Source organism: Ictidomys tridecemlineatus, chromosome 6, assembly GCF_052094955.1.
Source record: "Ictidomys tridecemlineatus isolate mIctTri1 chromosome 6, mIctTri1.hap1, whole genome shotgun sequence".
NCBI classification, from domain to species: domain Eukaryota; kingdom Metazoa; phylum Chordata; class Mammalia; order Rodentia; family Sciuridae; genus Ictidomys; species Ictidomys tridecemlineatus.
In genome coordinates this window covers 51,774,794-51,801,764 of record NC_135482.1, presented here as the reverse complement: position 1 = coordinate 51,801,764, position 26,971 = coordinate 51,774,794, and the positions used below count along the sequence as shown (strand labels likewise).

Here is a 26,971-nt window from a genome sequence, read left to right as displayed (position 1 = left end):
TGATTAAACTTGGTTTTCAAAGAGGAATTTTTAAGAGTTTCTATTTGGTATGCTTTTTCTACTCAGTCTACTCCTTTTTGGTTTTTTTTGTGCTTTCTGTTCTTACCTCAGTAAGGAGCATGGACTGGCTTTTTTTTTTTTTTTTTTTTTTTAAAGAATCTAATATATATGAGTACTTGTGCCACTCTATCTTACATAAGACTGTCTTGTGGGGAGATATTATTTTATAGTAGAGCAACTTCACATGCAAATAAATTACTTGCTCGCTTAAGGTGACATGATAAGTAATGGAACCAGATTCAAATTCAGAAGTGTTCAGAGCCCAGCTTCCTCTTTCAGATGCCATTGTATCTCAAGCTTTTCACCCCAGCTACTTTCTCCCAGTGCTTCATATTTAATCATTGCTTGCTCCATTGATCCTTCAGCCTGTATTTCCTGTTCCAACAGTGCCTTTCCTCTCATCCAATGTAAGAGAAAAATAGTCTTATTAAGTTAGTTAACACAAAGAATCTCTTGAATTTTCATAAACTTTACATTTAAAACAAAGGATACCAATAAATCTCTAATTTGTGTTGTGAGATTTCAGAGTATTACAAAATGAGATAAAGATTCTTTGGGGGTGGTTTAAGAGTTGGGGGGCAAGTGTGGATTTTACTTAGGTTGCTCAGCTTTGCTGGAAATTGGTCCTTAGTGTTAGTTTTCTTGAGTTGCATCTGTTTCTTTCAGATTCTTCCCTGATTTTCATCAGTCTATTTAAAACATTATATATTTTTATAACATATTCACAAGAGTGAATAGTGTTCTGTGTGCATATTGAGGAGTGTGGTGAATGCAGTAGGAAAAGGCAAAGGTGTTTATGGTTGGGTTGGGAGGGACAGCAAGTAGATTTTGGGAGATGCATGTTGGTTAGATTAGCTACTGTAGGGGAAATAGTGTTTAAAGATAAATTATGACCTAAGATATTTTTAAGATAGACCAATCATATTAGAATATCATTGTGAATATTGATCTTTGATATTATTATTGTTGATACTATGGTAAGTCCTTAATTATTCTCCAATAATAGAATTTTTCGTTAGTTTGTAGTTGATGGAAGATAAAAGCCTGATTTCTTCAGAGAACCACTATTTCAGTGTTTTATGCTAAGTAAAATGTCCAATTATAAGAAAGAATAAGAAATTGTTAGTGCACATGAATTTAATACACAGGTAGACTGTTAATTTCATTTTAATTGTATTAGCTTTATTCAAATCATGTTGGAACAGATCTTTGTGCTCATACAGTGTGCTTTAATCTCCATAGTTTTCCAGAGTCATTTACTCAAGGTAGATTAGCATTTAACTTGATCCTGTTATTTTTTTTTATGAAGTATTGATAACAATTGATGCCTAAAGAATATAGATTCCATAGATCACTGTCATCTTGAAAATCAAAGACTCTCAAAAACAAAGATTTTATATTGGTCAATATAAAGTTCCTAAATTCAGAGAACAGTTAATACTGAAAAAATTTTTATTAATTTAAAAAATTTCCTGAGAAGTATATATTTTTTTTAATACTTGAAACCAAAGGATACTGCTTTTGTGTTGTAATGGTTGTAAAGATCCCACATAATTGAGGAGTCTCAGATGAGACAGAATATTAAATTCTCATATGTCTCTGTATATTCAGAATATATAAAATTGCTGTAAAAATCAGAGCCCTTAATTAGGCTTAACTAATCTAATTAATGATATTCAGCATAGATTTCTAGTCAGCTTTAGTTTCTTAGATTTATTTTCCAAGAGAACATCATTTATATTGCAACATAAATCTTTGCTTTACATCTCCCCTTTTAAGCATCCTCCTTTAATGTTTATTTTTCTTTGTTTTCACTGCTGTCATGAATGCTGACATAAGTGGAAATGCTATGCCAGGTAATGTCAGCATCGATTCAGATGTACAGATTATCTCAGATTTTTTTTCTTTAAAAATGAAACTCTGAAAATGAGAAATAACAAAGTTTTTTATTTATAAGGCCAAATGCCTTAATTCCACCTTTGCTATATATTACAAATTATTATTCTAGCTGACACTGTACTAGAAATTGAAAAGGCATGTGTTAAACAGAAATCACATAATTCTGCTTTTTAAATGTATGTTTGAACAAGAAAATCAATCAAGTGTAATGTCTATTAAAATTGTATATTTAAACCCTACCCTAAAACGTATAGTTAAGTCTACCCATGGCTGCTTTTAGCTATTGTCAGTACACATACAGAATTTTTACATGAATAATCATTACGTATGATTTGTGTTCTTTTCTCACATGGTTTTCCATCATCTTTTCCATGTCTGCTTAGTCTTATAACTATGAGGTCTTTTAAGTAGCAATGAGTAAATATACTTCGGATATTTTTTCTGACATAAAAGGTAGTTTACCTGCTTATTTTAATATGTTCTATCTTTTCAATACATTTGCTTGTGATATTTTACAAACAAATATGGAATATATTGTGTAATATATTTTAATAAGTATTTATGTAAAAATTAGTAGGGGAGATAGAAAGTTGGGTGATGAAATTCACATATAATCTATATGGAAATACAAGAAATATATTTGAAAAGTGTGTTTGTGCCATTTATTCTGTTTGGCTTACCTGCTCCTTCATTTGGAGTACTTTGCCAGAAACTTAACTTACCAGATGACTTTCTTCCTGAAATTAGTATCAACATCTTATTCTTTCTTATGTTGCTGGTATTTATCATATTATAAGGGAAATAATAAATCTCTTATTAAATGTAGGTTAATAAATGAATGACATTGTATAGAAATAGGTCTCTTAATATTGTCTTTACTATTTTTTCTACCTCTCTTTAATTTTTACATGTTATAATTATTTGAATACATGTATTATCATCCTTAGTTTATGACAACTAGATAACAGCACTCTGAAGAAGACAAACCCTAATTATAGATTTCTAATACTGAGTAGTAAAGGCCAATATGGAAATATATAGATAGGATTGTTATTGGAAGATTGATAGGAAATGCACCTAACCCACCTTGGGAATCTGAAGCTGAGCAAGCCTAAAAGAAAGGAGAGTTAGCCAGGCAAATAAAGTGTAGAAGTGGACTGCTTTAATAAACAGATGAGATATATAGCAGCTTGGTGTTATGTGGATCCACCAAAATTAAGTTATTGCTATAACAGTATGGAAGATATGGTTGAGTATACCATCACTGAGGCAGAGGTAACTGTTAGGTAATTTAGGCTAGAAAATATAGGGCATGTATCATGTTCACATGTTGACCTGTTGGGCCAGAGATTACATAGTGTGTCTACAACATAATGTGCTTTTGTTTATTTTTGCCTTGGATTTAAAAAAATAATAATTTTTATCCCATATTTTCTTATATCATAAGTTTTTTGGGTGGTTGGGGTTGGGGGTTGTGTCTGGGGATCAAACCTAGGATCTCACACATGCTCTGCCACTGAGTCATACCCCAGCCCTATCACAAGTATTTGATTTCATCTTTTTAAATGTTTTTAATTGCCATACAGTGTTTCATCAAGTGGATTGTACTTCCTTTATGTTAGGTGTATTCAATGTTTAGAATTACTGTATGATAAATTTCTAGAAATTTATAAAGTTGTAATGTTAAAGGGTATGAATATGTTTGAAGTGCTTGGAATGTATCACCACACTTTTTTTTTTTTCCTTTCTGGAAGGTAAACTTTTATGCCTTTACCAACAATATGAAAGTGTATTCTTATAACATCCTTGTCAGGATTATTGTTTTTTAGAAAAAAAAATGGTACTAAAATAAGGAAATGACTGTTCATTTTACCTGACATTTTTTAAATTTTATTTTTTAGTTACAGATGGACACAATTCCTTTATTTTGTTTATTTTATTTTTTTATATGGTGCTGAGTATCAAACCCAGTGCCTCACACATGCTAGGCAAGTGCTGTGTTGCTGAGTTACAACCCCAGCTCCTGACATTTATTTTTGACATTGAACATATATTTCTCTGTATGCATTAAATTATTTTCTTTTTCATTTTACATTCACTTCTTCTGAGATTTTGTGTTTGCTTTATTAAGTTATTTGAGCTATTTTTATAGCAAAATATTAACTGTCGATTATGTTTTAATCATATTTTTGCCAGATCATGGACCTTTTAATTTTTTTAAACTCTAGATGCTTTTTATTTTTACCTTAAATAATTTTTCTGAATTCTTTTGTTGCTTTACATTTATGATGCCTTTCTCCTTCAACATAGTTTATAGTCATTTTAATTTTCTACTAGTTTTTCTGTGTCTTGATTTTTTTTCTTATTTTTTAATATATGGAATGACATAAAGATTTAGATTTTTTTTGCAAAATTGCTAATTATTCTAACATTGTTTGTTGAATAATTTTCCCTTTAGCTTGTAATGTGCTTCTAAAGTGAAACTACTATACTTTATTTGTCCTATTATTCTTGAATCACTTAAATATATTTTCAGACCTTTGAATCCACTAAAAATGTTTAGTGGTGTTAGAAACATCAAGTCTTCCCCAGAACCAGATTTTAAGCTTTTTGAAAATAGAAATAATGTCTAAGTCACAGTTTATTTCTTTCATAAGCATTACAATTTGTTATTTAAAGGCTGTTAAAATTTATCACAATAAAACTTTTATTAACCCCTGTTTATGTGATTTATAGTGGGGTATCCTAGTTTAATTCTTTTTTTCCAGGATAAAAACTGCAATTATGCAGTGAAACTGCTCAGAGCAAGGAAACCCCTAGGATATGGGGACCTGCTGGACCTCTTTCAGGTGTGTGAAAGTGCATCATTTGATCTCACAGTTATATAATTTGGAAATAACAGCATCTATCAAACACACAGTTGCTCTGTTAAAGTTGCTTATTAAAGGACTTAGGTATAAAATAAACTTTTTTCTTCTTCCCACAAAATCTTTTTTTATATCTTAATGGAAGCTGAAATTGTTTTAAAGGATCAAGCGATCCTTCTTTTTTGCTGTTTGAATGATATATAAAATAGTTAGAACAAGATGTCTTTATATTGTTCTACAATTTTTTTCTTCATTGTGATTTCTAAAATCTCTACTTCTAGGAAGGTATTTACATAAAGCTATCCTTAAATAGTATATCATTATAACCATTGTACGTAAAGAGGGGCATTCTCTCAGTTAAAAGAGCCAGGTTAATTTCAACTTCTGCATTACTGTCACATTTGAAGGAAGAAAAATAAACCAGTAACTTAAAAAAGATTTTTTCTGTTACTGAATTGTGATCTAGATATGGTAGATGTGTTTTGATTAAATAGATAAATCAATTTTATTATTTAGTTGATTATCTATTCTGGATAACTTAGAAAGTGCCATTTTTATATAAATTGGGAGCAGAAAAGTAGGAAAAGATGAGAGATAGATATTTAATTCCTTTGAATAACATTAAAATAAAGTTTAAAAAATTTATTTTTATTACTACCTTAAGTTTATTTCACCTTGGTAGACCTGAGTGTAATGGATATGTATACACACTTCACTATGATTCATCTTATTTTATTGATTCTAGGGTACATGGTTTTTTCACTTTTTAACATCACTTAAATTGGTATTCATCTTACAAATGATAGTATCTTTTAGAATCACTGTGGGTCAGGTGTGGTATAGTTTCCTTTGTAGGTGTGTGTGTTAATTTGTTCATATTATCATCACATCAATTGAGTTGCATGCATTGTTGATATCATATATGTTGAGTGTTAATTGCTATTTGAAATGTTCCCCTAATTGTTGTCAAAAACTTTTTAACATTTTACGGTAAGATAAAAAAAGATCAGCATCTAAATATTGCAGAATAGTGTCATGAAGAAAATCACAGAAACAATAGTGAGGTCCTCTTTGAAGAAATGAAGTATTCCCAATATTCTCCATATTCCAGAGGATGAAGTTGTGCAGAAAACTTTTAAGTGATTAGAAAGCATTTCCATTATTTAATTGGCTTTGATTTTCTTTGTGATGTTATGAGTATGTCTTGAATCATTGGCATCTTAGACTCTTAAGAAAATGCATTGTTTTCTTTTATGACCCTTCCTTTATTTATCTGAAGACTTTAGGTAGACAGTTTTAGTTATTTGTTTGTGATTCTGGGTGATCCAATCCAGTGCCTCCTGCATGCTGGACAAATACTCTACCACTGATCTACACCTCCAGCCCTTAGGAAGACAATTTTAAAGTACAAATGATTAAGTCCTCTTTTAACTTCATTTATCGTCAGGATGATAACTTGCTGGGAAGAATAGTGAACCAGGAATTAAAAGACCTATTTCAAATTCTTCTTGTACCATCTACTTACTGTGTCACTTAGACCTAATTGTGCCCTATAAACTATAAGGTTATTGTAATGTTCCAATGAAAAACATGGGCTAACGTCACAAAAATTATGAATGCAACTTGTTTTTACTGAAAACTTTTAATTTTCCTGAACAACATTTAATAATAAAATAAACATTTAATGATAAAGTTTAACATAAATGGGGTAGCTTCAGACTTCAGTATTCTGTCAAGGATTGAATTTGGAAGGATGATTTAATCACTTCATTAAAGCTTTATGATTAGCTTTAAGGTCATATTTTAATCATTCATGTTTTGAAACTTCACTATGGAAAATTTTTGTCTTTAGGTTTGAATGAAAACCTTTGTGCATAAGGAAGCAAGGAAAAAAGTAGAGGAGCCCTTTTGCCAGTCTTATTTACTGTTTTTTTTTAGCTGTGTTAAATTGGTGATTTATACTGATATACTGAGGGACCTTTGTAGAGCATGCTCTAGGAAATTGTTGTCTTAATTTCCATAAAGAGAGCTTTTTTAAAAAAGATTTTCTTTTTTAGTTTTAGGTAGACACAATGTCTTTATTTTTATGTGGTGCTGAGGATCGAACTCAGTGCCTCATGTGTGCTAGGCGAGCGCTCTACTACTTGAGCCACAACCCAAGCCCCCCATAAAGAGAGCTTTGGGAGAAGTAAAGTAGGACTTAAAGAGTAAAATTAATGTTAATATTGGTTTTGTACTTTAATAATGATCTGGATGACTCTCAATTTCTTTTGAAAAACATTCTAAAACTCAGATTTAATTGTGTTTACGATGTCTTTCCTCCAAAAATAATTGATGGAATTAGGACCCTTTAAAACAAGTATCAAACTCATAAGTTTAATGTTCTCTTCACATGTTATTTATTCAAATACCTTGAAAGTGATAAACCTGTCTTATTCATCTTTTTGTAGCCTATCAGTAAATGGTTATTGACTTAATTCCATTTTATAAATTTAAATGTGTAAATCAGTTTGTGCATTTCCTAACCTCCTTCATTTTTGTCACCCCTTTAAATTTCTGAGAAGACTTGGCTTTGTTAGATATAAATTAAGATTTGAAGTTATAGCATATATATCCAATTAACTTACAGTACTGTTTCAGTAATATAGGGAGAAATGCTATAATATAGGGAGAAATGCTATTGTTTTTGATGATGTATGTTTATTTCTTGAAAAAGAGATTAGAGCTCTATGAATTTAAAGCATATAATGAAATTCTAAGGAGTTTTTGAATATTCATTAACGAGTGTGGTGGGAATGGTGTGCATACTAACTTCTTACTTATTTTCCCTTCTGCACTATAAGAAGAAATAGCTTCTGAGAATCCATGTCCTTAAAGAATTTATAGCAGAAGATAGAGAAGAATGAAAGGGCAGAGTGTTGGGAGAAAGGCATAGGAAAGCTGTAGTGATACAAAGTCTGTACTATGCATCCGAAGTATATTAACTCTTATTACTTGATTTTTATTTTGGTGTTTATATTATACAATATGGTTCTTATTAAAAGATTGACATTTGTTGTAATTATATAAAAATGTATTCCTAATTATGAATTAGATTTAATAATTTTTCCTATGTGTGTTCTAAATAAAGCATTGAAAGAGAACAGCTCAGAGGTTGTACAGCCTTTCCTAATGGGTTGTGGAACCAAGGAACCGAAGATCACTCAGCTATGTTTGGCTGCCATTCAGAGACTCATGTCACATGAAGTTGTGTCTGAGGTAATACAGAAATTTTATTTGAACTGCACATAGAGTCAGATCTGTATATTTCGTATAAAAGAATGAAACTTACCTTTTATTTAATGTAAAAGCTTTGTGAATAGCAATGTACTTGAAGAAAATGGCTTAATTTTAAAATATTGTCAAATTGTCTCCTTAAATACTAAAAAGTTACAAATAAGGATGAAATACATTTTGTCAAGTCATTTGTAATCTAAGTCACAATTCAGTAGTATAGATGGTAATGTTAGAATCAAGTAAGTTTTCAATATCATTGAAAATTTATTTAATAAAATTCTTGTGTTTTTTAAAAGGTAGGAGAGAAAATGATGACTATTTTCTAGATTATCTGAAGTTCTAATATGTTGTTCATTAACTTAAATATATTGTTAGTATCTAAACTGATGATGGTAAAACAAGAAAAAATATTTCATTACTATGAACCTGCATCTTGCTTTCAAATTTTACCTTAATTTTGTACTCCATAAGTACTACAAAAAAAGTGGTAGTTCTTTTGGTCTTGGTATGGTTTCCTAAACAATGTCACATTTAATTGAGTATACAATGTATTGTCAATTTGCATTGTATTTTATTTTTATAATGTATTATAAATGAAGTAATATATAAGAAAAGCAGACTCATAGTTAGCTTGTATATGACCATAACTGGATGAAAAATGCCTGTATTATTGTAGAAATTAGTTTTGACTTTGACTAGGTATTTCAGAACTGCATGCTGTTTGTTGCTATGTTATATTTTTAGGAAATTTACCTTTTTTTAAGAATATTATTAATTGGTTATAAGTATCAAACTTGTTAAGAGATGTGTTTGGATCTATAGGTCTAAAAGTATGATTTTTTTGTTACTTTGATAAAGAATATTCTCAAATATTTGACCCCTTTTTTTCTTTGGCACCTAAACACCTAAATTACTTGTTGATAATTCTTAAAATAATGTTTTACAGACTGCTGCTGGGAATATAATTAACATGCTTTGGCAGCTAATGGAAAATAGTCTTGAAGAACTTAAGCTACTTCAAACAGTTCTTGTTCTTTTAACAACCAATACAGTAGTCCATGATGAGGCACTTTCTAAGGTAGGAAACCTGTTTGTCAGTAGATAAATGCTTTGAGACAGTTTTTGAATAAGCTGGCTGAAAAGAACAAGTCTGGTGCTTTTGGAATCAAAAGCAACTTTCCTGTAGTTATCATGATGATCAGTATTGTACTTTAATAATCATTGGTGCCTTTGTTTTTCTCCAGATTAGACTTAAAATCATGTCAAGATCCTTAAGCAAAGCTCCTTAGGTATTGCTGATGGGTTTAGTTAAGACAAGAAAAGAGGAAGAGAGAAGTAAGAAGGAAAAATGTGTCATATGATATTGCCTTGGCTATTTTAGATCCCTATGATAGCTCTCCCTTTTCTCCTTTTAAAAATAATTTCACATGTATATGTTATATAAACCAAACAGTTCAAATCTAGTCTCCTTTCAACATTATACTGGGTAAACCTGCATATGTAATGGTATTTCTCACTTTACCTCTCCCACCCTTGGAACATGTAACAGTTGTTTTATTCTTTAACTCTTTATTTAATTTTTTTATAAGGAAATAAACAGAGGGGAGACTAGTAGAGGAAGAGTAATAGGGGGAGGGAGGAAGGGAGGGATAGAGGAGGCACTGGGGACTGAAATGGAGCAAATTAAATTCCATGCATGTATAATTATGCCATAATGAACCCAACTATTATGTAAAACTATAATGCACACAATAAAAGCATTTTAATTAAAAATTTTTTAATTATGAAATATTTCTAAAGAATAAAAAGTACAGAGTAATATGAAGAAAGTCTTCAATTAATGATTTATTGTCTAAGGATTGTTTTGGATTTTCAATAATAGTTTAATTATAATTTGCATGCTTTTAAGGATAGACAGCCTATAAAGAAGCATACCATTTTTTTTGGTGGTGGGGTACCAGGGATTAAACCTGGGGCCCTTAACCACTCACTTGAGCCACACCCCTAGCCCTTTTTAATTTTTTTATTTTGAGACAGGGTCTCACTAAGTTGCTGAGGCTGGCTGCCCTTGAACTTGTAATCCTCCTGCTTTCGTCTCCTGAGCCACAAGGCTCACAGGCATGCCTGACCATGTCCGGCCACTGTCATATTAAACTATGTATATTATTTCAAGTGGTTACATCTCCCTCTTTTCAGTTGTTAATTTGATGTTATTAGGTCATTGTGAGATTTTATTTAATAGCAAATAGTTTATTCTTTTAACTTCACATCTGCTACAGAAAATGTTTTATGTATTTTTGCATACTCTTTTAATCACTGTTCCTCTTAGTTTCTTGCTATCAAATTATTGTTCTTTTATATGTCAGTTGTCCTACTAAACAAATAAGAACTGATCACAGGGTTTATTTTAGTGTGCTAGCAAGTTGGAAATAAAATATTTGGGGATCAAAAATCAAGAATAAAGAAATAAGACAAAATTGAGAAATTTGAAAGCTTCCGTGTATCTATAAAATATGCTTTCCTTTATACTGAAATATAAAAAATAATAGTGATATCAAAGACATTTCTTTAAAAAATTTTAACAATAATTAAAGTAATAAGGTATAGAATCTGACTTACCATTTTATTTTTTTCACAAACAACCTCTTTTTAAACTATGAGACTCTCAGAAGAACATATAGGGCAAAATTATTGTGATATTTGGGTAGACAAAAATGTTTTAGAGTACAAAATCCATGAACTATAAAAGGAGCCATAAAATGGAGGAAAATATTAGCAAATGTCTGACAATAGACATATATCTAGACTATATAAAAAACTCTTATAAAGATTAACAACTGAGTAAAAATGGATGAATGATTTTGACACTTGACACAATAGGATATTCAAATGGCAAGCAAACATATGAAAAGAGAATCACCATTATAATTTATCAATGAAATGTAAATTATAACCCTAAGGAGTCATCATTATATATCCATTAGGATACAGTTTAAAAAGACTTACCATTTCAAGTCCTCTTGAAGATATTGAAGAGTTCTGAACTCATACATACTACTGGTAGGAATGTAAAATTGTAAATCTATTTTGGGAAACTGTCAGTTTCTTAAAAAGTTAAACTTCATTACCAGATGACCCAGCCAGTTCACTCCTACATGTTTTCCCAAGGTGAATTAAAATGAACTCACAGAGACTTGTATGTGAGTTTTTAAAGCAGTTTTATATAAAGTAGCCCCAAACTGAAAACTACCTGAGTGTCCATCAACAGGTGAAACGATAAACAGAAATTTTATACTGTATCGTGGAATCTATTTAACTACTCATATACAGAACAGCATAGATGAATAACACAATTATTAATTAAGCGAAAGAAGCCAGACACAATACATAGTGAATGAATCTGTTTATAAAGTTGTACAAAATGCTGGCTAATCTCTAAAAAATAGCAGATGGGTGGTTAACTGTGGCCAATGGTAGAGGAAGAGAAGGACTGCAGAGGTGCCCAAAGAAACTTATGAGATTATCCAAATGCTCTGTATTCTGATTATGGCTCTATTTCTGAGGACCTGCGTGTCAAACATAACTCATTAAACTATATACTTTGAAGGGATGCAGTTTATTGTTGTAAATTACACCTTAATAATGTTGATTTTAAAGAGAAAGGAAGAATGACTCTGTAAAAACACACTATATGTGTATTTATTTATATACCTAGCACTTTGTATAATTTTTCTCCAAATGATTTAATGACGTATCAAGTGTTTAATTCTAACTATTTGCAGAGCAAGTCATTCTGGGGAAATAAAAGCATGATGCATTATTACACACATGTTAAAAGAATCAAATTTTGCTGGGCGTGGTGGTACATGCCTGTAATCCCAAGGACTCAGGAGGCTGAGAAAGGAGGATTGGGATTCAGAGCCAGCCTTAGCAAAGTGTTAAGAAACTCAATGAGACCCTGTCTCTAAATTAAACAAATAAATAAATAAAATTATAAATACATAAAATTGTTTGTTTATTTATTATTTTATTTAGAGACCCCTGTCTCTAAAATATTGCATACAATATTTGTCTCTTAAATTTATCCATATAACATTTGTTGTATCATCAAATCATTTGGAAAACAAAAGAGACCCTATCTCCAAATAAAATAGGGCTTGAGTGTCCCTGAGTTCAATTCGTGATACCAAAAACAAAAACAAAAAGAAATCAAATTTTTTAAAAAAGTGTATTTCATATTACATTAGCCAATCTTACATGGCTATATTGGTTACCAAGAGTTTGAATTATTTTAAAATCTGAGAGTTTTTTTAGTTTTATTGTATAAAAAGGTGAGACACTAATCTCTGAGAAACAGTTATACATAAATTATTTAATTTGAGGTTACATCTGATAAAGCTAATGGCCATGCCTTCAATCTTATTTCACACTAAATGAAAATTGTTTTTGTAGGCAATTGTTCTTTGTTTTCGACTACACTTCACAAAAGATAATATTACAAATAATACGGCTGCTGCTACAGTGCGACAAGTTGTTACTGTGGTTTTTGAGAGAATGGTTGCTGAAGATGAACGATACAGAGGTAAAGTGATAAAAGTTGTTTCCTTTTGATTTGGAAATGTTCTTACATGCATGATTCATTTTCATTAATTTTTAGCATTTTCCCTGTGAGCACAGAATATCTAAAAACTAGAAAACTTTAAAAATATTTATTTTAAGATATTTATTTTAAAATACTATTGTCAATAACAGAAGTTTTGAAAATAAATCCCTCACAATTTAGGAGGCTTTTGCTTTTCCAGTTTTATTTATAATGCATACATAATTGTGTATTGAAGATAATAGTTTCACATTTTCTGCAGTTTGTATTTTTTCTTATACTGCATTTTTTGTATTTTTACCCAAACATTATATCCTATAGATTTTTCATGTTATTCTTTTATCTACATAATTTAAAATTTGATAGCTACATTGTATTTTTTGTCTATTCTGTAATTTAGTGAACTAGTCTTCTATTGGATATTTGCATGGTATTTGATTTAGAGCTATTTTAAGTGCTAAGTTGGGAAACACCATTCTAGTTGACTCTTAGCCAGTGAATATTTATAGCTGACAGATTAATAATGGCAGATCAGGCAGTTAATTCTTTTGAAGATGGTGAGATAATAGAAGAACTAACCATAAGGTAAACTTTTTACATTTATTTGATACTTAAAGGTACATTGAAAGATCATGTGAATTTTATATCTGTGAGACAAAGAGGCCAAAATGGGATTTTAGGAAAATCAAATGCATGGACAAAGATATGAGGCTTATTAAAGTGATTATAAGATAATGAAGAGTGATTTTTAATGGCATTTTATATAAAAATAGATCCTCAATTATGTTTTCATTCTGGGGACATAGTTCTGAAGTTATAATTAAAGTTTATAATTATATAATTAAATAGCTTATTTAAAATATATCCTTTAAACAGAATATAAGATTTATTAAAGGCCACTATGAACTCCTAAAACCTATCCTATTTTGATTGCAGATATTATAGAACAGCCAGTACTGGTGCAAGGAAATAGTAACAGAAGATCTGTCAGTACTCTCAAACCTTGTGCTAAAGATGCATATATGCTTTTCCAGGTATTTCAGTTGATAAAAATAATTTTTATTATACAGTTTTTTATGACTTTCATTTTAGAACTTTTATATCTAATTTAGTTTTTAGTATGAATTGTAAAAAACTATTTCAAAGTAGGTATTAAAATAGTTCTAAAAGATTAAAAACAACTTTTACATTTACAGTATAGCTAATTAACATAATAAAATATTGCAATTCACTTTAAGGAAATAAAAATGTATTGCCAGAACTAGAGATTAGATATATTAGAGATGACTAGTTATACAAAAAAATATTTTTTTCAACAAAGAAAATTTAAGAATAAACCTATGATCTGTATTATATAATTTGATAGAAGCCTACTTTTTACATCATTTCTCATGAATGAATTGTTTTAAATAAAATAAAATTCATCTGTACTGAAAATTTTAATTTTCATTTAAAATGTTAGATCAATTATTTGTCTGTCTACTCCATCTGCTATTTATATGTCAATAGTTATGATTCTATACATATTTACATATACAATTTAAATTAGCTATTGCTTAGTTTCTAAAGAAGGGAGGTTTTATTCTCTTTCTTTTTTTTTTAAAATTTCATAAACTGAGTTTTTAGAAAGCACATTTCCTCCTAACACATGAAATTGTTTGATTTATTTTTCCAGGATCTTTGTCAATTGGTTAATGCTGATGCCCCTTACTGGCTAGTAGGCATGACAGAAATGACTCGGACATTTGGCCTTGAATTGCTTGAGTCAGTCCTCAATGATTTTCCACAAGTCTTTTTACAGGTAAGCCATTAATAGTATTTTTTAAAAAAATAAATCTTTAATTTTTTTCACAGATATTTTTGAAAAAAAAAACATTTTTTATATGTTAATAAATGCAAAGATTTAAAAGCTCCAGAGTTTAGACATATAATAATTTACTATTAGCTTACTTTTTTTTTTTTTTTTTATACTGGGGATTGAATCCAGGGGCTCTCTACCACTGAGCTATATCCCCAGTCTTTTTTTTTTTTTTTTTTTTTTGAGACAGCGTATTTAAGTTTCTGAGGATCTTGCTAAATTGCTGAGGCTGGCCTTGAACTTGCATTTTTTAACCACAATCTAGCTCTTTCTCTTACTGTGCTGTTTCCCTCCCTAAGTAATGTATTTTGTCCATTGTTTTTATCTACAAAATGTGTGAATCAAGTGTAAATAGTGTAAGGTCTTTTTGGGCTTGAGAATTTGAGCTAAGATTACTTTTATGTGGTTCATAATTTTTGGTATCCATTAAGCAACTATTAACTGCTTTTGGTGATAATGAATTGTATTTACTGATGATTCTTTTCCTCATGGTACAGTAGGAAAAGCAGTAGATATAACTTGTCCAATAGTTTTGTGTAAAATGGTTGTTATTGTCATAATAATCACTATTGTTTGACTGTCATCTAAATGCTATGTGCCAGATTCTTTACACATCATATTTTCTTTAATTTTCCCAAATGCCTTAAAAGTACTAGTTATTCCTATTGTCCCCATGAGGAAACTGTAACTTGCAGAAAGTTAAATACTTTGTCCAAGATTTCATTGTTTGTAAGTGATAGAATTGGGAATTGTACTCATGTCAACCAAATTCCAAATTAGCTTTTCTTCTTTTCCTTTCTTCTTTATTTACATCCTATATCTCAGTCATTATCTTCAAAATATATTCAGGGCCCAATTAATTCTAAACCATTTCTACCACAATAATCATCCATTCTCACCTAAATTATTGTGTTAGTTTCCTAACTGATCTCCTATGGTGTACACTTGTCCTACGTGTGTGTGTGTGTGTGTGTGTGTGTGTGTGTGTGTGTGTGTGTGGTGTGTGTGTGTGTGTTGGTAGTGCTAGTAGATTGAACCCAGGATCTTGTATGTGTATGTAACACTATATTCGAATGGGTTTTTCAAAGATGTCATATCTTTTTAGTCTCTCTTTTTTTTTTTTTGTCCTGGTGATTGAACCCAGGGGTGCTTAACCACTGAGCCATGTTCCCCAGCCATTTTTTATATTTTATTTAGAGACAGGGTCTTGCTGAGTTGCTAAGTGCCTTGCTAATCTGCTGAGGCTGGCTTTGAACTAGTGATCCTCCTGCCTCAGCTTCTGGAGTTGCTGGGATTACAGACATGCACCACCGCACTCAGCCTTTACAGTCCTTTTTAAAAATATGTCAGTTAATGTCTTCTTTACCCAGAATAAAAGATGAAGCCCTGTTTTGATATGTGAAACTTGCCATAATTTAGTCTTCAATTTCTTTGGTCTTTTATCTCATTTCATTTCTTGCTTTGGCCTCATCCTTTAGCCATACTTCACTTAAGCACACTCTTGCCTCAAGGCCTTTGTTATTTACTGTTTTCTGGATTTGGAATGCTTTTCTTCCATGTGGTTTACTCTTATTTCTTTGAGGTTTTTGCTCAATGGTCTACTTAACAGGCATTTTTTCCCTAACCACTTTGTGTAAAATGGCACACTTCTTAATGTCAGCACACTTATTTTTCCAATCCTTCTTTGTATTTATTATCTACTGATATATAATAACATATTCAGATTTATTATACCCATGAAATTTCTATGTTATTCTTCCTACTGTAGTACAGAGAGATAAAGTAATTCTTCTATGAAAGATCTTAGAATTTAGTCCTGAAAAAATTTTTCAGAGACAGATATTAGTTTTCTTTTACTCATCATTCACACATATATTCAAAATTTACCAGTCACTCACAGTGTATTGGTCTGTGTTCCATGCCAAGAATATGACAGGTAAAATCCTTGCCCGTATGACCCATTCACGGCTAATGAGGAGAAACGTATTAACTTAATGATAACACATGATGACTGCTCTTCAGGAAAAACAATTAAAAAAATACTATGCAAATGAATTACTTGGATACCAAACTTGGTAGACTAGTGGAGATGAATAGAAGAGATGATGCTTAAGCTTGTACTTGAAGGATGAAGTAAGTTAGATTTAGGCAAAATGGAAAAAGAATACTTCATGCAGAGTGTATTTCAAGAGCAGTTACATTAGGATAGGAGCTGTTTTCCTTTCTAAAAAATAAGCTCTAGGATAGGGGCATTGAAAATTGTACTTAATTCTGTATCCCTTTCTCTAGCACAGTGCCTGGCAAGTAATTGCTGAATCAATAAGTGAAGTAGTTTAGTAGGTGATGAAAAATGCAGTCTTAGAGATGACTTCTATCTTTTTGGCCCAAGCAGTTAATGATTTGCTAAGATGAAGTACTCGGTGGACAGAACTTTTATTATAAGAAAGATATTATTTAGTTTCATACATATTCATTTGGATTATCTGTGAGACATGCAAAATGTTATTTGGACTTACATGCATCTTGAAGTTTGGGGCTAAGACTATATTCCTTTTCCATAAGATTAAAAAGATTAGTTTGGATGATTTTTATGATTCTTTCTTTGTTTATAATAGCTTCAATGAAATTTTATGTGATTAAAACACCAAAATAAAATATACTTGAAGTTAATCATTAAGTGCAGATCGTGCCTAGTTTGTCACTAAAATGAGACTACTCTTAAGTAACAGAGAATAAGAATCAAGGGAGGTTTTCTGTATAATATATGATGACTACAAATAAAATTTAAGAATTCTTTAAAAAATTCTCCATCTTATAAAATTGTGCTAGGTTGTCATTGCATATTTCACCAGCTTGTGTTATGTTCAAGTAATCCAACTAGCACAAAACCAAGTTATTTATTAAATCTTCTCTATATGAATGGGATTATTCTTTGCAAAATATAATCAGTGAATTTTATAACTTATTCTACTTAATTAATCAGGTTTTCACTCCTCAGTTGTCTATTCAACACTGTTTGCTTGTATTTGTGAAATCTGTTTTCTTTTATTCTTTGTTTTTAATCACCAATATCCAATTAAAAGTTTCTAGTAATGAGCACCAGTTCCTCAACTCTAAAATCATTCATGTTTCTTTTTAATGATTATAGAAGAAACTCTTGAAATATTAATATTTTGTTCTAAGACCTCTTAACAGCAATGTGAGTTTCAAATTTGTGTGCAAATTGTAAAATAATAAAATATATACTTACAATTAAGCTAAATTATTTATACTGATTTTTATTTGCTAGCTAGACTATTTTAGAGGTATTGAGTATGAACTAATTTCATTCTTTTTTCTTCTTTGCAAATAGCACCAGGAATTTAGTTTCCTCCTCAAAGAAAGAGTATGTCCTCTTGTGATAAAGCTCTTTTCTCCAAATATAAAGTTCAGACAAGGTTCAAGTACTTCATCTTCCCCAGCACCTGTTGAAAAACCATATTTTCCTATCTGTATGCGATTGCTGAGAGTGGTTTCTGTCCTGATTAAGCAGTTTTATAGTCTTTTGGTAAGTGCTATTTTCCATACATATTTGTATAAATTCATAAGCAGTGCTTTTTAAAGAAAGTGGTCTATTTATGGTGTTAGTTTTTTTTTCAATTCAGTTCTACAGAATTGTTTTTGATTACATACAAGTGTTCTCTCAGGTACTCTAAAATTTCATTCTGTCCTTTTTTTGAATCTTATTTACATTTGTATAGTATTTATAATGTATGTCAAGGAGAGTAATAACCTATTATCTCAAAGCAGCATAGGATTTATTTTTTAAGAATTCAGCTTTTTATGCAACTCATAATAGCCACGTTATGGAGCCAGCCTAAAAGCTTATTCACAGATGAATGTATAAAGAAAATGTGGTATATATACACAATGGAGTATTACTCAGCCATAAAGAAGAATGAAATTATGGCATTTACCACTAAATAATGGAACTGGAGACTACCATGCTAAGTAAAATAAGCCAGAAGCAGAATTCAGAGTTAAAATGTTTTATCAGATATGCAGAAACTAGCCCAAAATAAGGAAAAAAAGAAAAGGTAGGGAAAATTCTATCAAAAAAGAAGAAAAATCAGTGGAGTTGAAAAAGGGTTAAGAGGGAAGGAGGAAAGATTGGTAAGGAAAGAACAGTGGAATGAATCTTCCCTAACATTCCTATGTACATACAGCAGTGAATCTTGTTATTATGTGTAACCACAAGGCACTACTTAAAAAAACAAACAAAAAAACTGTAATAGCAGAAAGATCAGTAGAGTGGAGGGAAGAGAGTAGGGGGAGGGAAGAGGGGGGAAAGGGGAAATACTTGGGACAGAATTAGAGCAAATTATATTCCATGCTTTTTAATTATGTTAAGTGAATCCTAATGTTATATGTAACTTTAAAGAACTAATAAAATAAAAACAAAAGGAGAAGGACTCAGTAAGATGCGATATCCATGTTCACATTTCTGACTAATTAAAATTGGAGTTGTCTTTGTTACTATAGTTAGGAATATTTTCAAGTTTCTAAGATAAAAGTTGAAGATTCTGATTTTTCTATTTCTTGCAGTTGTTACAGAAATAATTTCTAAATAATTTGTAACAAAAAGAATTCAACTTTGTAGCTCATATGAATAATAATTAAAATTATAGTATCCAGTATATTCTGCTTTTATTTATACTCTTTCATATGTCTTCACAGATTAAAGCAAATTTATTAAAGATTTGATGGAATCAAGGATAAGAAATATAATATTTTTCTTTACTTCTAATCCACTTTATATCTCTTTTTGCATAACTTTATGATGTGGAATATGTTGTAATATTCTTGATCGTAATGCTATTTCTGTTATGGTTTCCTCCTAAACATTCAAGTGGTATTTCTCAGAAAATGGTTCATTATAAAAAAAAAAAGAAAATGATTCATTATATTTCTTTTTAGTTTTATCAATTAAATTCAGTATCATAATATTTTCACATTTGTAACTTTTAATGAACAAAAGTAGACAACACAATAATAGTAAGAGACTTTAGTATCACATTTTCTATAGTGTGTAGAACAAGTGGACATAAGACCAGTAAGATTTGTAGGGAAACACAGAGGGCCTGATCAACACTGTAAACTAATTGGACTTAAGAGCATGTGTAGAATACTGAACCCAACATTAGCAGAACACATAATCTTCTCAAGTGCACATGGGACATTCTCCAGTATAGATCACGGTAGACCATATAAGGCAAATTTAGGTCTTAACAGATTTAGGAAGATTAAAATCATAGTAAGCATCTTCCTTGACAACAGTGGAATAAAACCAGAAATTGGTAGAAGAAAGAAAATAGGGGCAATTAAACAACACACTCTTAATGTATCAAAAAATAAATCAGAAGGGAAATAAGAATATATGTTGAAACAAATGAAAATGAAAATATAACTTATGAGTTGCCATAAAAGTACTATCAAGAGAGAACTTTATGGTAAGGAATACCTTCATAAAAAGGAAGAAAAATCTAAAATTTGCAATTTAACTTTGCACCTCAAGTGTGTAGAAAAATGAACAATCTAAATCCAAAGTTAGCAAAAGGAACAAAATAATAAAAAATTACAGCATAAATGAAATAGAAAAATAGATAACCACTGGGAGTTGGTTTTTGTAAATATCCATAATATCAGCAAACCCTTAGTTAGACTAAACAGAATGCTTAACTAATTTCAGAAATGAGAGAGGAGAAAGCTGATGCCACGGAAGTATAAAGGATTATAAAGGACAACTATGAATAGCTATACAACAAAAAATTGTATAACCTTGAAGAAATAAATTCCTTGAAACTGACAATCTACCAAGATGGAATCACAAAAAAATTTGAATAGAATCATAACTAGTAAAGAGATTGAATCAATAATCAAACATCTCATAACAAAGAAAAGCCCAGAACCAAATGGCTTCACAGGTGAGCTCAAACACTGAAAGGAGAATTAACACCAGTCTTTCTCAAAAATCTTCCAAAAAATTGAAGAGAAGAAAATACTTCCAAACTCACTGTATAACGCTAATATTACCTTGATTCCAAAGTCAAAAGATATTATAAGAAACTATAAATCAGCATTCCTGATGAATATTGTGACAGAAATTCTCAACAAACTATAAGGAAACCAAATTCAGTTGCACATTAAAAGATCATCAAGGGTTGGGGATAGAGCTCAATAGAGTGCTTGCCTCGCATGCACAAGGCCCTGGGTTCATTCCCCAGCAACACACACACACACACACACACACGTCATTAAAACCATGACCAAGTGGGATATATTTCTGGAACAGAGGATATTTTAACACAGGGAAAGCAGTTCATGTTGTCTACCATGTTGTTTTGTTTGTCATGTAAAAACAAACACATGATCATCTCAACTGATTTAGGAAAAGCATTTGATAAAATTCATTACCCTTTCATAATACTCAGAAAACTAAAAATTGAAGTAAACTATCTCAATATAATAAAGACGACCTATGAAAAATCAGTAACTAATATCACAATCAAAACTTTAAAGTCTTTCCTGTAAGGAAACAAGGCATGGTTGCCTGTATCTACACTTATATTCAACATAGTACTAGAAGTTCTAGCCAGAGCAATTGGGAAAGAAAAAGAAATGAGTCATCCAGACTTGAAAGGAAGAAGCAAACATATCTGTTTATAGATGACATGATCTTATATGTAAGTAGTCCTAAAGAATCTGTACAATACAACTTATTAGAGCCAATAAACAAATTCAGCATGCAAAAATCAGTTGTATTTCTATACACTAATAATGAACAATTCAAGAAAAGAAATTAAGAAAGCATTTCTACTGACCATTGAATTAAAAAAAATACAATATTTAGGTATAAACTTAGCCAAGCTGGCCAAAGACAAGTATACTAAAAGCCAAAAATATTGCTGAAAGAAAGACACAAATGGGAAAACATCCAGCATTCATGATTAGAAGATTTAATTTTGTTAAAATGATCATACTACCCAGAGTGATCTGCAGATTCAGTGCACTCTCTATAAAAATTCCAACAGCATTTTTTACAGAAATAGAAGAATCCATTCTAAAATTTATAGAATCTTGAAGGACCTGACTTGTCAAAATGAATCTTGGGAAAAAAAGAACAGATTTGGAGACCTCACACTTCCTGATCTTAAAGCATATTGCAGAACTAGGGTAATCAAAGCAGTTGGCTACTGGCACAAAGAAAGACATAAAGACCAGTGGAAGAGAATAGAGAACCCAGAAATAAGCCCTTGCATATATGGCTAAATGATCTTTAATAAGAATGCCAAGATCACTCAATGGGGAAAGGACAGCCTCTTCAACAGTAGAGCTAGAAAAGTTATAATGAGGAAATTGTTAAGGAAGCCAGCACCTACCAGAAGAATGAAGTTGTATCTTTACCTTATATCACAAAAACTCAAAATGGATATACCACCTAAATAGAAGACTTAAAATCATGAAGTTTTAAATATTTTTGTTGATAGACCTTTATTTTATTTATTTATATGTGGTGCTGAGAATCAAACCCAGTGCCTCATACGTGCCAGGCAAGTGCGCTACCGCTGAACCCCAGCCCCAACCTTCCCCATACCTTTTTTATTTTTTATTTTGAGACAGAGTCTCACCCAGTTACCGAGGCTGGCCTTGAACTTGCAATTTACCTGCCTCAGCCTCTTGAGTCCCGGAGATAAAGATATGTATCACCTAACTAAAAATTTTTTTCTCAGGAAGAGAAACAATAAGAGAGGTAAACAGGGAGCCTACATCCTGGGAACAAATTTTTACTCCTCACACTTAAGATAGAGCCCTAATATCCAGAATATACAAAGAACTCAAAAAATTAAACAATAAGATAATAACCCAATCAACAAATGGACCAAGGACCTGAACAGACACTTCTCAGAGGAAGACATACAATCAATCAACAAGTACATGAAAAAATGCTCACCATCTCTAGCAGTCAGAGAAATGCAAATCAAAACCACCCTAAGATATCATCTCACTCCAGTAAGATTGGCAGCCATTATGAAGTCAAACAACAATATGTGTTGGCGAGGATGTGGGGAAAAGGGTACACTTGTACACTGCTGGTAGGACTGCAAATTGGTGTGGCCAATTTGGAAAGCAGTATGGAGATTCCTGGGAAAGCTGGGAATGAAACCACCATTTGACCCAGCTATCCCCCTTCTCGGACTATTCCCTGAGGACCTTAAAAGAGCGTACTATAGGGATACTGCCACATCGATGATCATAGCAGCACAATTCACAATAGCTAGACTGTGGAACCAACCTAGATGCCCTTCAATAGATGAATGGATAAAAAAAATGTGGCATTTATACACAATGGAGTATTACGCAGCACTAAAAATGACAAAATCATGGAATTTGCAGGGAAATGGATGGCATTAGAACAGATTATGCTAAGTGAAGCTAGCCAATCCTTAAAAAACAAATGCCAAATGTCTTCTTTGATATAAGGAGAGCAACTAAGAACAGAGCAGGGAGGAAGAGCATGAGGTGGTGGGAGGGAAAGGGAGAGAGAAGGGAAATTGTATGGAAATGGAAGGAGACCCTCATTGTTAAACAAAATTACATATAAGAGGTTGTGAGGGGAAAGGGGGGGAAAAACAAGGGAGAGAATTGAATAACAGTAGATGGGGTAGAGAGGGAAGATGGGAGGGGGGGAGGGGGGATAGTAGGGGATAGGAAAGGTAGCAGAATACAACTGTCACTAATATGGCATTATGTAAAAATGTGGATGTGTAACCGATGTGATTCTGCAATTTGTATTTGGGGTAAAAATGGGAGTTCATAACCCACTTGAATCAAATGTGTGAAAGATGATATGTCATGAGTTTTGTAATGTTTTGAACAACCAATAAAAAAAAGAAAGACATGTATCACCATGCCTGACTCAGAAAGGCAATCTTTAGAATGAGAGAAAATACTTTCAAGTCATATGTCTGATAAAGGGTTAATATCCAGAATATATAAAAACTTCAGGTCAACAACAATAGCAACAAAACCCCTAGTAACTTAATTAAAAATAGGCAAAGGCCATGAATAGACATTCCTCCAAAGATACACAGATATTCAACAAGCATGTGAAAAGATGCTCAACCTTTCAAATCATTTGAGAAATGCAAAGCAAAATGACAGTGAGATATCACCTCATACCTATGAGGATGGTCACTATGAAAAAAAAAGAAAAAAGAAACAGGCAAAACAAATAGAAAATAACAAGTGTTGGCAAAGATGTGGAGCAATTGGAACCTTTGTGTACTATTGATGGGAATGTAAAATGGTGGAGCTACTGTGGAAAACAGTATGGTAGTTTCTCAAATTAAAAATAGAATTACTAGCTTTTTCATAACTTGTTTGCTACCAGAACACAGGTGTTGTGAAAACCATAGCTAAATCAAAGCCAAAATGGAAAGGTCATTAGACATGTAGATTTGGGCAAGTCCACCACTACTGGCCATCTGATCTACAAACATGGTGGGATCAACAAAAGAACCATTGAAAATTTTGAGACAGAAGCTACTGAGATGGGAAAGGGCTCCTTCACATATACGTGAGTCTTGGATAAACTGAAAGCTGAGCATGAGTGTGGTATCACCATTGACATCTCCCTGTGGAAATATCAGACCAGCAAGTATTATGTGACTATCATTGATGCCCCAGGATACAGAGACTTTATCAAAAATAGGCATATTTCAGGCTGACTGTACTGCCCTAATTGTTGTTGCTGATGTTGGTGAATTTGAAGCTGGTATATCCAAGGATGAACAGACCTGTGAGCGTGCCCTTTGGCTTACATACTGGGTTTGAAGCAAACAACAAGTCACCAAATAATTGTTGGTGTTAACAAAATGGATTTCACAGTGGCATTCTACAATCAGAAGAGATATGAGGAAATTGTTAAGGAAGTCAGCACCTACATTGAAGAAAATTGGCTACAACACTGACACAGTAGTATTTGTGCCCATTTCTTATAGAAGTGGTGACATGTTGGAGCCTAGTTCTAATATGCTTTGGTTCAAGGGATAGAAAGTCACCCATAATGATGGCAGTGCCAGTGGAACCACACTGCTTGAAGCTTTAGATTGCATCCTGCTACCAACTCGTCCAACTGACAAGGCTTTGCATCTACCCCTCTAGGATCTACAAAATTGGAGATATTGGTACTGTCCCTATGGGCCAAGTGGAGACTAGTGTTATCAAGCCTGGCATGGTGGTCACCTTCGCTCCAGTCAATGTCACAACTAAAGTAAAGTCTGTTGAAATGTAGCATGAATCTCAGAGTGAAGCTCTTCCCGGACAGTGTGGGCTTCAATGTCAAGAACATGTCTGTCGAAGATGTTCATCATGGCAGTGTTGTGGTGACAGCAAAAATAATCCACCAATGGAAGCATCTGCTCAGGTTGATTTTCCTGAACCATCCAGGGTAAATCAGTGCTGACTATGCCTTTATACTGGATTGTCACACAGCTCACATTGCTTGTAAGTTTGCTGAGCTGAAAGAAAAGACTGATAACTGTTCTGGTAAGAAGCTGGTTCTGGTAAGAAGCTGGAAGATGGTCCTAAGTTCTTGAAATCTGGTGATGTTGCCATCATTGACATGGTTCCAGGAAAGCCCATGTGTGTTGACAGCTTCTTGGGCTGTCCTCCTCTGGGTTGTTTTGCTGTTTGTAATATGAGGCAAATTGGTGTGGGTGTCATCAAAGCAGTGGACAAGAGGGCTGCTGGAGCTGGCAGGGTCACCAAGTCTGCCCAGAAAGCTCAGAAGGCTATATGAATGTTACCCTTAACACCTGCCACCCCAGTCTTATTCAGTGGTAGAAGAAGGGTCTCAGACTTTTTTGTCTCAATTGGCCGTTTAAGTTTGACAGTAAAAGACTAGTAAATGATAACAATGTATTGTAAAACCTTCAGAAGGAAAGGAGAATGTTTTATGGACCATTTGTTTTTTGTGTGTGGCAGTTTTAAGTTGTTAGTTTTTAAAATCAGTACTTTCTTCTTTCTTTCTTTTTTTTTAATGAGTATAAGGGATTGAATTCGAGCACTCAACCACAGAGCCACATCTCCAGCCCTATTTTGTATTTTACTTAGAGACAGGGTCTCACTGAGTTGCTTAGCTCCTCGCCATTGCTGAGGCTGGCTTTGAACTCTGGATCCTCCTGTCTCAGCTTCCCAAGCCACTGGAATTACAGGCGTGCACCACCGCGCCTGGCTAAAATCAGTGCTTTTTAATGGGAACAACTTGACCAAAAACCTGTCACAGAATTTTGAGACCCATTGGAACAAAAGTTTAATGAGAAAAAAAAAATAGAATTACCATGTGATCCTACAGTTCAATTTCTGGCTATATACCCCAAAGAAAATGTGATATAAAGAAATATTTGCACACTTGTGTTTATTGAAATGTTTTCTACAAAAGCCAAGAAGTGGAAACAGTTCAAATGTTTATTGACAGATGAACAGATAAAGATGACAGTATGTACATTTATTGTTATGTTTTTTAGCCATATAAAGAGAGAAGTCCTGTCAGTGGAGCCTTGAGGATATTATGTTGAGTAAAATAGGCCAGTCACAGAAAAACAAATAGTGTGTGATTCCTCCTGTATCTAGAGTAAGTTCATGGAGACAAAATATGGTGATTTCCATGGACTGAGGATTAGGGAGTTAGTCTTAAATGGGTATAGAGTTTCAATTTTACAAGTTGAAAAAGTTCTAGGGATCTATTATACAACAATGTGAATATAGTTAACACACTACTGTTCCATATACTTAAATTATCATTAAAAGAATGAGTTTAATGTTATGTATTTTTACCATGATTTAAAACTTTTTAAAATGTCAGCAAAATAGTAAAAGTAAAAATAATTAGGATATCAGTCAATATAGAGTATCAAGAGATTTTTAAAAAGATAAAGAAATATAAGGATCAGTGTAGTTGTACTGTTATGTTAAATCATTGCCAGGCCTTGTGGTAGTAAAGTCAAAGTGTTTAGAAATTTTTTATTGTCAGAGGCCAAATAAATACCACTCCCCTGCTTGTTCCCTAAATATTATTGGTAGGGTTGAAGAGGACTTACTGGTGTGCTATACTTTCTAAAGAATAAGGATAAAGGATTAACTATGTTAGCAGAATACTAGTGTTTTCAGGGATGTACTAAGGAGATACTATGAGTATTTTTATTGCTAACTTTTTTCCTTATAATTACTTTTGTCTTTTTCTCTTATCACCATTAAGAATTTTTATTTCAAATCTAAAAGATTTTATTGTCTATGGCACTAAATTAAGAGTAAGAATGCAACTTTTTATTATTTTCTTTGATTCAAACAAATATAAAAAACCCTATACTT

At 32.0% G+C, this 26,971-nt stretch overlaps 1 protein-coding gene and 1 pseudogene across 6 annotated transcripts in view; both read left to right on the top strand.

Moving 5' to 3' along the window:
- Positions 1 to 26,971, top strand: part of Mon2 (MON2 regulator of endosome-to-Golgi trafficking) — a 116,536-nt gene that overhangs the window by 11,603 nt on the left and 77,962 nt on the right. For 3 of the 6 annotated variants that reach the window (XM_078053219.1, XM_078053218.1, XM_078053217.1), the window contains 6 exons: positions 7,957 to 8,084; positions 9,049 to 9,180; positions 12,555 to 12,684; positions 13,639 to 13,736; positions 14,378 to 14,503; positions 17,913 to 18,107. In XM_078053219.1, the coding sequence (XP_077909345.1) occupies positions 7,957 to 8,084; positions 9,049 to 9,180; positions 12,555 to 12,684; positions 13,639 to 13,736; positions 14,378 to 14,503; positions 17,913 to 18,107 (809 nt within the window). Of the gene's footprint in view, positions 1 to 1,899; positions 1,917 to 4,727; positions 4,809 to 7,956; positions 8,085 to 9,048; positions 9,181 to 12,554; positions 12,685 to 13,638; positions 13,737 to 14,377; positions 14,504 to 17,912; positions 18,108 to 26,971 lie in introns of all 6 variants that reach the window. The other 3 variants (XM_078053222.1, XM_078053221.1, XM_078053220.1) reach the window with 3 other exon arrangements.
- LOC144378421 (elongation factor 1-alpha 1 pseudogene) lies at positions 21,699 to 26,968 on the top strand (annotated as a pseudogene).